Source organism: Diaphorina citri, unplaced genomic scaffold (genome assembly GCF_000475195.1).
Source record: "Diaphorina citri unplaced genomic scaffold, Diaci psyllid genome assembly version 1.1 scaffold1529, whole genome shotgun sequence".
Taxonomy (NCBI): domain Eukaryota; kingdom Metazoa; phylum Arthropoda; class Insecta; order Hemiptera; family Psyllidae; genus Diaphorina; species Diaphorina citri.
Window position 1 is genome coordinate 3124 of NW_007378955.1, and position 12056 is coordinate 15179.

General features: G+C 40.4%; 1 protein-coding gene across 1 annotated transcript; it reads left to right on the forward strand.

The window, feature by feature from the left end:
- The first annotated feature begins 1364 nt into the window (after positions 1–1364).
- On the forward strand, positions 1365–10837 carry LOC103516265 (alkaline phosphatase-like). The gene is made up of 9 exons (XM_008481227.3): positions 1365–1525; positions 1921–2040; positions 2522–2742; positions 3033–3225; positions 3677–3883; positions 4354–4638; positions 5269–5443; positions 6022–6176; positions 10312–10837. Exons 1-9 carry the CDS (start codon positions 1447–1449, stop codon positions 10590–10592), a joined length of 1716 nt encoding a protein of 571 aa, XP_008479449.1. The 5' UTR covers positions 1365–1446; the 3' UTR covers positions 10593–10837.
- Positions 10838–12056: the final 1219 nt, after the last annotated feature.

A 12056-nucleotide genomic window follows, 5' to 3' on the forward strand; every position in this document is an offset into this window, starting at 1 on the left:
AGTCAAAACGGCTTCCGAGTAGATATCTACTACCTACTGAATAGCTGTTTCCAGTGTGCACTTGTTGAATTTGAATTTTCGGCCGTTACCGTCGGATCTTTTTTTTTTTTTTTTTTTTTTTTTTTTTTTTTAAAAAAACCCACCAAATTTTCCCCTCTTTACAGCACTTGGAGCACTGGGAGGCCTGACAGACGCACCCAGGAGAGAGAATTTGCAGGAGGCAAGAAGAAGGCTCAGCCAAGGTTCACCTGAGCTGAAGGGCACAGGCACTTGGAGCACTGGGAGGCCTGACAGACGCACCCAGGAGAGATCTTGCTTGAATTGAAGGCCGGGGGAAGGCTCGGCCAGGGCTGAAAAAGAGAGTAACTTACCTATGACAAGTCACAGGAACAACTACTTTTCACTAACTTTTTATTTATTTCCAAAACTTAAATCACCCTACTTGGTCAAAAGCTAAGAGAGTACTGATTACTAGCTGGCTGCCGGTGGTAGAAACAGTTGTTGCCCCCTCCGAAAACCTGAGGAGGGAAAAAAATGTGGGATCTTCTGAGGGAAAAAGAGGGGAAAAATTGTTAGAATCGCAACTATTTGGTCAAAAGCAGGGAAAGTAATCTCACCCGCCATCTTGGATTTCCTATGGTTTAGTACAGACGCTATCACGCCAGAAGGGAAAGCAAAAATTGCCTATAGGTCCAATAGGAGAACGAACAAAACTTTACCTAGGAACAGAATTAACAACAAGGAACTATGTACATTAAAATAGTTTTATCTATTTATTGAGTACTTTTACATCAGTGCCCTAAATCACCAAAGTATGGAAAAGTATTTACAATTCCATATTTTAGGTCTGTGGGAATTGTAAATACTTTTCCATACTTTGGTGATTTAGGGCACTGATGTAAAAGTACTCAATAAATAGATAAAACTATTTTAACGATATGATTTGTCCAAATTCAAAATTGTGCTTTTCCATTGGCTATTACACTTGTAAGATACTTTTCCATACTTTGGTGATTTAGGGCACAGGAGAGAGTATCCTCGGATAGGAAGATGGGGTGTCCTGGTAGGAGACCAAATGAAGAGACCATGATGTCATACTGTCAATCCTGGAGTCACTATTTTGGATATTTATGAAATAATAAATGATGTTTACAAATAATAATAATAATAATAATAATAATAATAATATAAATTCAAGGTGGTCAAAATAAGTCTTCCGGTTCTCCTTGTGGAGGAAGGGTATTCGACACAGAAACGGCATTGCCTCTTTGCACTAATCGACTTTGCCGTTGGAATTTGGTTATTGGTAATAGAAAGTAAAAAGGTGGGCTGATTTTTCCCTCCCAATCACTTGAAAATCTCAGTTGTGTGTAATATTATTCAGTTCGAAATAGGGACGAGAACCCTAGGCTGATCATTTCGTGTTTGTGCTAAAGTTAAATCCGGATGGTAACCATGTGGCGAGGGTGTATTCTGTTCTTTTGTGTCCTAGTGATAACTGTTCATCAGGGATTATCCAGAAATGGTAAGTGAGATCCAATTAGGTATCTTTTTTTAATGAAGAAATTTGATAGAGGAAACTGTAGCTGCTAAGGTCCTACTGTCCCGAAATTGAAGAGAGAAGGAAGACAGGATAGGAGAAAACCAGTCGTTCCAAGAATGAACATTACCCGTGCAGGATAATGTGCGCCCCGGGTGGGAATCGAATCTGCGGCCTAGCGCTTACATGGCAGACACGCTATCAACCAAGCTAACACTTGCTATGTGTGGTACCTCGGTTGACTCTTTTGAGGGCTTTGGTTGTCAACCGAATAGAAGGCCTCTGATCTTTCTGGCATTTGGTCATTAAAGACCAGAGAGACTTTCGGCTTCAATCCCCTGGGCCTGTCTATTAGCAGAAACCCCCGTTTATTTTCACAGCTGATGATGATGACGATACAGGAATGCATGACTTCTCTCAGTTCCGTGACTACCGTGTAGGAGCTGATGGAGGTGGAGGTGGAAATGGAGGTGCATCCAATATAAACGAACAGGAAAAACGTAAGTAAACGAGTTTTGGCAACCAAACTGAACTCTTGAACGTTTTTTTGTTATTTGGCGAAAACTCGTTTCTGCGTATGTGCAGAAACCAAATCAACCTACGTCCCTAGAACTCACAAATCCAAAAATTAATTAATAAAAAAAAAGTATCAATTCAGTGTAATTACCAAATTCCACGATTTTGTCTTTGTGAAACAGACAAAATGTCTGCTTCATCATACTCTCGAACGGTACGTCTGCATGATTTTGATGGAATTTAGCAAAAATGTTCAACACGGGACAGGATCTCTCTTTCTGGGAGAGGTCTACAGCTAACTGAACCTCCAGTAGATCTGAATCTGAAGGTGTATCCAAACATACTCGACGCCGTCAATCGAAACCGTATTGATTCACCTCGTCGCGTCGATCACCCATCGATCGACGGGGTCGACTATGTATGGACACGGCTTGAAGGGCTAACACATTCGCCTGACGATTCCAGAAAACAAATTCTGGATCGACAGCGCCATCAACACTCTGATCTCCCGCACCCATCTTCAACCGAACACGAAGAAAGCCAAGAACATCATCCTCTTCCTTGGAGACGGGATGGGCGTATCCACTCACACAGCGGCACGCATATACCAAGGCCAGCTGAACGGTCAGAATGGGGAGGAGAACTCGTTGAACTTCGAGAAGTTCCCGTACACCGGTTTGTCAAAGGTAAAGACTTTTTGCCAGCCTTGTTAGCTTGGTTGGTAGCACGTCTACTTTGTAAGTGCTAGACCGTGGGTTCGATTACCACCTTTGGCGGATTTTATCTTCAACAGATAACTTTCGTCCTCGGAATAGTAGGCTTTCTCCTATCCTGTCCTCCTTTTCAAGATCAAAACAAAGAAAACTTGAAGTCAAGTGTTTTCAATATTCCATAATTGAAGTTTTACCAAGAGTAGGTAACTATGATCTTATTAAAATAAACAAATATAATTTTCAATCAATTTCTCTCTCCTCAGACCTACTGTGTGGACTCTCAAGTAGCAGACTCAGCCTGTACATCTACCGCCTACACCAATGGTGTCAAAGGCTCCATAGGCACCCTAGGGTTGAATGGCCGTGTCCTGTATCGTGACTGTAAGGGCTCCAAGGACAACACCACGCATACAGAGAGTATCATCCATTGGGCTATCAAGGCGGGAAAATCTACAGGTTAGTGACTCGAGAGGATTTTGTGACACTCTGTATCACGAACCTCTCGATTTTTTAAGAGCAATCAAGGGCAGATATTCTCAAGTGTCGTTTCGAGAACGAACCTTATCTGTTTGGGATCCACGCCATCGCCAGTTGGAAATAGAACAAGCTATCTAGCGACTAGCGCTTACAAAGCAGGCGCGCTACCCTCAAATCTAACTAGCCTGGCTACACTAGCTCTTATCAATCAAGTTGTGGTGCGCACTATTTCTTATCAATCAAGTTGTGGTGCGCACTATTTCTTATTTTTCCAAATTTCCCATCACAGAAACTACAACTATACAAATTATTAGCCTACTTCTAAGAGCTACGCCCAGGCCCAACTGATAAGTTCCAAGAACAATACCGTTCTAGGCCGCTTGACTCTATTAGCTACAAACAAGTAGAAATTGGACCATTTCTTTTCCAGGTGTGGTCACAACTACGCGAATAACACACGCCTCCCCGGCCGGGACTTACTCGCATTCCGCGAACCGGGATTGGGAAGCCGACACCGACCGGGAAGCTAGTGTAGATTGCCAGGACATTGCCAGTCAACTGATTAAGAACCATCCTGGCCACATGATCAACGTCCTGTTGGGGGGAGGCCTGAAGAAGTTCACATTGAAGAAAGACGGTAAGAATTTTTTTCCAATTTCCATTTTTTTTTCTGATAAATTACAGATATGCAAAGTTGTTTTTCCCAAGTCAATATTGACTGTTGAGACTTGTCCTCTATTTCTCTTGCTGATTTTTTGAGACAAAAAATGAAAGGCCAGAAAGAAGAAGAGAGTGAGGACAAAAAGAAAGATAATGTCAAAAGAGACAACTGTTGAGATATTTTATGTTGAGTTTTTCAAATTGTAGTTTCCTGATTAGGTTACCAAATTATGTAGGGGAATCGTTGCGTTATCGTAACAATATTGTAGACGTAACTACCTTGGTTAGACTGCGGGAGTAAAAGGACTTATCACTTATCAGTCCTATTCGTATCTCAGCAGGATAAACAAGGTATATTAGGTATATTCAATTCTACCTTTCGAGGAACTTTTGTTCCGCAAGACTGCACTACCATGGCCATCTCAAATATTCCCATTTCTCCCTCAGGCGGTCAAAGGTTGGACGAAGACTTGCTCCTCGCGTACGAAAGGATGCGTCAACATCACAATCAAACCTACAAGATTGTCAAAACCAAACAGGAGCTAGCAGCAGTCAACGCCTCCACCAAATTCCTGCTGGGGCTGTTTGCTGACAGCCATTTGGAATATGAAGTGGACAAGCAAGTGGACAAGAACACCAAGGTGAAGGATCAGCCCAGCCTGACGGAAATGACTCAGAAAGCCATCGAGGTGCTCAGCAAAAACCAGAATGGGTTTTACCTCTTCGTTGAAGGTGAGAAATTGAATTCTTTTGAACGTGAATGCTTGTCACAAATGAGATTGCCCGCTTATAAATAAGGCGGTCTCTTCTTGATCTCTTGTGTACCGCGTTAATGACTTTCTATTACTACAGTTATAGCGAAGTTATACTAGTTTTTCTTCAGGTCTATTGAACTTGTCCTATTTTAAATATATGATCGATTTAATTTCTTTTATTTAACGTCCGTCACTGTACAAATGACAAGGTTTTTGTTGAAAGAGGTTTTACTCTCAATTCGGCAACAATTGAGTGGGGCCTCGAATAGCCAACGTCACGCAACTGCCTCGATCTACTACAGTTATAGGGAAGTTATACTAGTTTTTCTTCAGGTCTATTGCACTTGTCCTATTTCAAATATATGATCGATTTAATTTCTTTTATTTAACGTCCGTCACTGTACAAATGCCAAGGTTTTTGTTGAAAGAGGTTTTACTCTCAATTCGGCAACAATTGAGTGGGGCCTCGAATAGCCAACGTCACGCAACTGCCTCGATGGTCACCCATCCGGATACAAACCATGCCAATGTTGCTTAACTTCAGTATTACAAATTTTTCTACCCCGCCGGCAGCAGAACCCGTCCAGTAATGAGAATCTTGTTTCAGGTGGAAAAATTGACATAGGTCATCATGGAAACAAAGCAAAGAAAGCACTCACAGAGACCATTGAATTTGATAATGCCATCAAGAAAGCTCTCCAGATCACCAATCCTGACGAAACACTCATTGTGGTGACTGCTGATCATTCACACACATTCACTATTGCCGGATATCCTGACAGGTGAAAATTTTGATTTTTGGAATTTTTCCTCCTTAAATAATAATAATAATAGTGCTTATTTATACTGCTCGCAAAGGACTGAAAAGTCCCTTTACTCCAGCACTTCCAGCAGTAGGCTACTACTATTATTGTGGTCAAATTCTCAAATTATATTGAGGATAAAATTCCATACCTCGGCTGGGACCACGCCCTCCTGTTTACCAGGCGAGCGCCTTGACCACTACACCACCGAGGCAGGTATAGAAGTATAACTATAGGTACATACCTGTTTACCAGGCGAGCGCCTTGACCACTACACCACCGAGGTAGGTGCCTTGGAAGTCTTGATGGATGGCTCCTTTTTTCGGTTAGGCGCTTTCGAAGTATGTGTTGGGATGGCCTCCTTAAAGAGGTTAAGATAAAAAGATCCAGGACTAGAGTTGGTTTAGCCAAAAGCCCGAGGCAGGGGTCCAGGGGTAACAGTGCTTATTTATAGGTACTGCTCTCAGGGCCATATTTATTGGAGGGACCAAGGGCGCCCCCCCCCCTTCTTCGACCTTTTCTAGTCTCAAGACGTCAGGCTTTTGGTTTTGTTTCAGAGGTAACAAGATTCTGGAGAGGGTTAGGTACGATGGACATGATCTCCTAGGTTTGGACAAGCTACCCTATTTGACATTGGGATACAATAACGGGCCAGGTTTTAGACCAGCGGAGAGAAATGGGTACCGACACGATATCAATTTGGACAAAACAGGTCAGTTCTCAACGCCATTAAAGGCCAGCCACTCACTATCAGGTAGACTTGAGAGGTACACCTGATCAGGTCCGCCAGGCAGGTCTTAGGTCTAGACTTGAGAGGTACACACTACACCTGATCAAGTCCGCCAGGCAGGTCTTAGGTCTACCTGATAGTAAGTGGCTTGCCTTATACGAAACTTCATTATCTCTTCATTCTTCTTCTCCTTCTATCCTTCTTCTTTTTCTTGGTCTTCTTCCTCTCCTCCTTCCAATTCTACTTCGCATTTTTTTCTATTCTTAGTCTTCTTCCTACTTCTTCTTGTTCTTCTTCTTCGTCCCTTCTTCTTCTACTCTACTATGAAGAAAGCACAGGAGAGAAAGAGAGAGAGAAAGAGAGAGAGAAATAGGGTACTGATGAGTGTGATATAGTGTTGACACTTTCTTAATCATATCTCGAATACTCGTACATGTTACCTATAAATACATAGGTACTATGCATTACATAGGTACATAATATAAAGATAAATATCATGGAAATAAATAAATAAAATACAGGAGTGGATCTTCAATTGAATTCCAAGTATACTGGATGGAATAACATTTTGCAAAAAAAAAAAAAAAAAAAAAAAAAAAAAAGCCGAAACACCCCCCTTTAAAATTTTAAAAATTTAAACAATTTTACTCTCTCTCTCTCTCTCTCTCATCGCATAAGTTCTATTTATTTATCTCCCATCTCTCTTTTGATCGGGGATTGTGAATAGTGAGAAAAAAGGAGAGAGAGAGAGAGAGAGAAAGAGAGAGTTCTCGAAGGAAAAATCTGAAGATACTTTACACTGGGAGGAAGAAGAAGAAGGAAAAGAAGGAGGATGAGGAGAAGATTAAGAGAGAAAAATAGAAAGGTGATAAGGGAATGAAAGTAGATGAAAGGACAGAAGGAAAGGGGAAAGGGGGTACAGAAGAAGGAGTAGATAAACTGGAGGAGGAGGAGGAAAGGGAGAAGGCGAAAAAACTAAGAAAATGAAAAGAAAGGATAAACAAACGAAGGAAAAAGAAAGTATGAAAGAAGAGGAGAGGAGGAGGAACAGGAAGAGAAAGAGAAGAAGGGAAGGGATATTACCTACGCGCCTATATCGGGGTGCACTTAGTCTTCTGAGGACAACTATTGAGAACTGGACTCAAATTAAATCGAAAAGGTCTTTTTTTGTGTGTGCTAGACTGGAAATAATTATGTCAAGACTCAAGGTTTAAATATTCTCCACCAGACCAGTGTTCAATGTTCATTGTAACACGGGAGCATCATTTCAAAATTTTCATTTTGTCTCCTATATATTCGAAATGGTGCCCCATTGGGTTAACCTCAATTTTCGTCAAAATAGAGAAAAAGAAAAATGAAGAAGAAGAAGAAGAAGAAGAAGAAGAAGAAGAAGAAGAAGAAGAGGAGGAGGAGGAGGAGGAGGAGGAGAAGAAGAAGAAGAAAAGGGAAAAAAAGGTTCTCTCTTTCCCCCCAGAGAGATCGACACTTTAGAAAGCCCCGTAAGAAATCTACAATGTTTTCTCCCTCAAGTTCTGTTATGTTTTATCATTTCTCTATGTTTGCTTATTCTTATCATTTCTCTATGTTTGCTTATTCTTATCATTTCTCTATGTTTGCTTATTCTTATCATTTCTCTGTGTTTGCTTATTCTTATCATTTCTCTGTGTTTGCTTATTCTCATCATTTCTCTGTTTGCTTATTCTCATCATTTCTCTGTGTTTGCTTATTCTTATCTTTTCTCTGTGTTTGCTTATTCTCATCATTTCTCTGTGTTTGCTTATTCTTATCTTTTCTCTGTGTTTACTTATTCTTATCATTTCTCTGTGTTTGCTTATTCTCATCATTTCTCTGTGTTTTCTTATTCTTATCATTTCTCTGTGTTTGCTTATTCTTATCATTTCTCCGTGTTTGCTTATTGTTATCATTTCTCTGTGTTTGCTTATTCTTATCATTTCTCTGTGTTCGCTTATTCTTCTCATTTCTTTCTTTACCTACTCTTGTGCCTGTCCTTACTCCCCAGAAAACTCACCCCTTACTCCCTATATGCTTAACCCCAATTCCGTATGCTTAACCTCGATTCTTTATTCTTAATTCCAATTCTGCAATTTCCCCGTATCTTTAAACGTAGTTCTAGGTATATGCTCAAACCCAATTCCTTATTCTTTATGCTTACTCCCAATTCCATATCTTTTCCGTATGATGCTCAACCCCAATTCTTTATCAAATCTATTCCGTTCGCTTAACATAATTTCTATATCTCCCATGTATGCTTATTTCCAATTTCTTATTGGTATGCTTCTGTAGTACCTCTCCCTTTCTATGCTTTTCTCTTCCTTATCCCCCTTCTTTTTCCCTCAGGTATGATTCCCCTATCATTTCTTTTATTCCTGGTTTGTGTAAATTTGTTTGTTTCCCAAATAAGACTTTTCCTTTATCCCCTTTGTATTTTTCTTCCTCCCATTTCCCCGTATCTTTAAACGTAATTCTAGGTAGGTATATGCTCAAACCCAATTCCTTTTATTCTTTATGCTTACTCCCAATCCCATATCTTTTCCGTATGATGCTTAACCCCAATTCTTTATCTATTCCGTATGCTTAACATAATTTCTATATCTCCCATGTAGTATGCTTATTTCCAATTTCTTATTGGTATGCTTCTGTAGTACCCCTCCCTTTCTATGCTTTTCTCTTCCTTATCCCCCTTCTTTTTCCCTCAGGTATGATTCCCATATCATTTCTTTTATTCCTGGTTTGTGTAAATTTGTTTGTTTCCCAAATAAGACTTTTCCTTTATCCCCTTTGTATTTTTCTTCCTCCTTCTCCTCCTGTTCCTCCTCCTTTTTTTTCTTCTCCGCTTCCTTTTCTTCTGCTTCTTTTCCTTTGTAAGTTTTGATTTTCCCGGATTTGCCTTCACCTCAAAGGATTGAGTTTAATATTGTGAGTATGATTGTCAAAAAAATGCTGATGGATGTCTCCGATGTTTTTTTCTTCTTCTTCTTCTTCTTCTTCTTCTTCTTCTTCTTCTTCTTCTTCTTCTTCTTCTTCTTCTTCTTTATCGAGAGCACATAGTCTCCGGCCTTTTGATGTTAACATTTATTTTCTAGCTCGGAAAGATAAGAATCTTTTTGTAGAATCACCCGGTATACCCTCCTGACAATTCGGAAAAGCAAGCAGACCACCCTGTAGAAATGATTCTCAATTTTGTTTTTTATTGTTTTATATCACCAAACTGTCCCCAACGTGAAATAAACATTTTTCCTTACGCTCGACGATTTCTTAGTTTCCCCCCCTTTCCTCCCTCTCTCTCTCTCTCTCTCTCCCTCTCTTCCCTTTTTTATCCTCTTTCCTCCCTCCCTTTTTCCCTCTTTTTCTATCACTTCATTTCGTTCTCTCAACTTTCTCCTCCCTTTTCTGATTGTAAAAATAATTCCTTTCTTGTTTTTTTCCTTGTTCGATTGCGCTTCCTCTTCCTTTTCTTCTTCTTCCTTTTCGTCGTAGTCTTCTTCTTCTTCTTTTTCATCTTCTTCCATATCGGATGATATCCGAACTCTTTCTCCCTCTTCAATCTATTCCTTCATGTTCACACTATCCTTTTCTTTTTTTTTTTTCTTTTTTGCTGTCTTCCATTTTCATTTATCTTGAACATTTTCACTTTTTTTCTTCTTTCTAGGAGTAAAGGGGGGGGGGATGTTCTCTGTGTGACCAACGTCGGCTCTGTGATTGGAGTTCTAGATGTACTCAGCAGCCTCTTGAGGACAATAGAGTAGACTACTTTAATCAAATAGCTACCAGTGGTGACATACATACATATCTAGTGTAAAAAGTCCTAGTGAAAATGGGAATTGATTGCAAAGACGCACTTTGTATTGCTGTGATATCCACAAAAGTTATAATTTGTCCAAAATTTTGAGCGCGGGCGTTTTACGGTCAAATTGTTCTGAAGTCTAGGTCTACAAAAAATAACTTGTCCTAAATTTTGGACATTAGGCTAATAAGCCTAATAAAACCCAAAAAGGCCTTGGGCCTTTAGAGGCTACGACTATTGTCCCTAAAAATAGTAATAGGTAATTAATACCTAAAATAAATACATCCCCTATTTGACTCTCTCCTCTTCCAGACGACAAGGACTATCGCATCCCGAGTGGAATTCCCCTCGAGTACGAAACCCATGGAGGTGAGGATGTGGCCGTCTTCTCCAACGGGCCCTGGGCACACCTCCTCGTGGGCAACTTTGAACAGAACTACATCCCCATCGTCATGGCATACGCGGCCCGTATAGGTCCGGCCAAAGATGTGCCCCTGGTCTCGGCAGCTGTCAGCGCTGGGCCCACGGAGACGCTCTTGATCGCGGTGGTTTCCCTGGTGGTGTGTAAGTTCCTGGCCAAGTACTCCAAGTAGACGGAGCGACCGTTCCGGAAAGCGAACGTCAGGGGTTCGAAGCGACGACGGTTTATCGCGAAAGATTCAAAGGTGAAGAAAGTGGAAGACATGGGAGCATGGGACGAATTGGCTGGGACGAATATCAAGGAATATACTAGTAGGTATGTGATAATTTCAGGTGTAAATCATTCATTCTAAGAACGATTTCAAATCTTTGAACTAAATAAATTAAATCGTATCTTAATTTCCTGAACCCAATGAAATTGACTTTTATTTTTCAACCTTCTTTTCCAGGAACACCGAATGTAATGGCTGCACTTTTTAGTAGGGAACTAGGTATACTTACCAATTTGATATGGTCTAATTCAAAGAATGTATACCTTTGCAATTGGTGATAAACGGTTTGAATTACCTGCAAGCAGAGAAGAAACAAGGGTAAAACTTCTGAAGCTAAAAAGGATTTTTACTTTCCTTATCCTATAGGAAGGAAAGTAATGAAAAAACACGTTTTGAGGTCCCTAGAGCCTAAATCCAAAGTTTCAGCCATTGGTCCGTGTGTGTGTGTGTGTGTGTGTGCTTATCCTATAGGAAGGGAAGTAATGTAATCGGGTCAAATTTTCGATGGTCAGTTTTTAGTGCCAAGACACGTTTTGAGGTCCCTAGAGCCTAAATCCGAAGTTTCAGCCATTGGTCCGTGTGTGTGTCTGTCTGTAAACAAAATATCTCGAGAACGGTAAGAGCTAGAGACTTGAAATTTGGTATGTAGCTGTCAAATGTGACAAGGATGCGACACGAAACTTTTGGTTAAGACCGGTGCAACGGTTGGCAGCATTTTACCGCTTTTTGGCGGTTTTCGGTGTAATTTAACAATATCTCCGGAACGACAAGGATGCGACACGAAACTTTTGGTTAAGACCGGTGCAACGGTTGGCGGCATTTTACCGCTTTTTGGAGGTTTTCGGTGTATTTTAACAATATCTCGGGAACGGTATGAGCTAGAGACTTGAAATTTGGTATGTAGTTCACAAATGTGACAAGGATACAACACAAAAGATTTTGGACAGATTTCGACCGTTTTTTTTTTTTGGCGGTTTTCAGCTATAGCGACAAAACGGTTAGAGATATTGTAAAAGTTAGGGTAAAACAACACTCAAATAACATCATGGCGGCTTTCAGCTATAGCGACAAAACGGTTAGAGATATTGTAAAAGTTAGGGTAAAAGAACACTCAAATAAGCATCATTCAATCAAAGTCGGGTGATGTTCACACCAGATTTTTTTCCTCCATAAATACCTAGAACGTCCTCGATCCACTGGACTTTCATTTCAATACCTCTTATCCTTTACAATAATGTTTACAAGTACAAAATTGGTTACAAAGGCCACAAAACCTATGCCGAAGTTGGAGGGACAAGACTTCAGAAACAATAAAGACAATTTTGTCTGAGCAGATCAAAATGAAAGAGAAGGTTTGGATAAGTC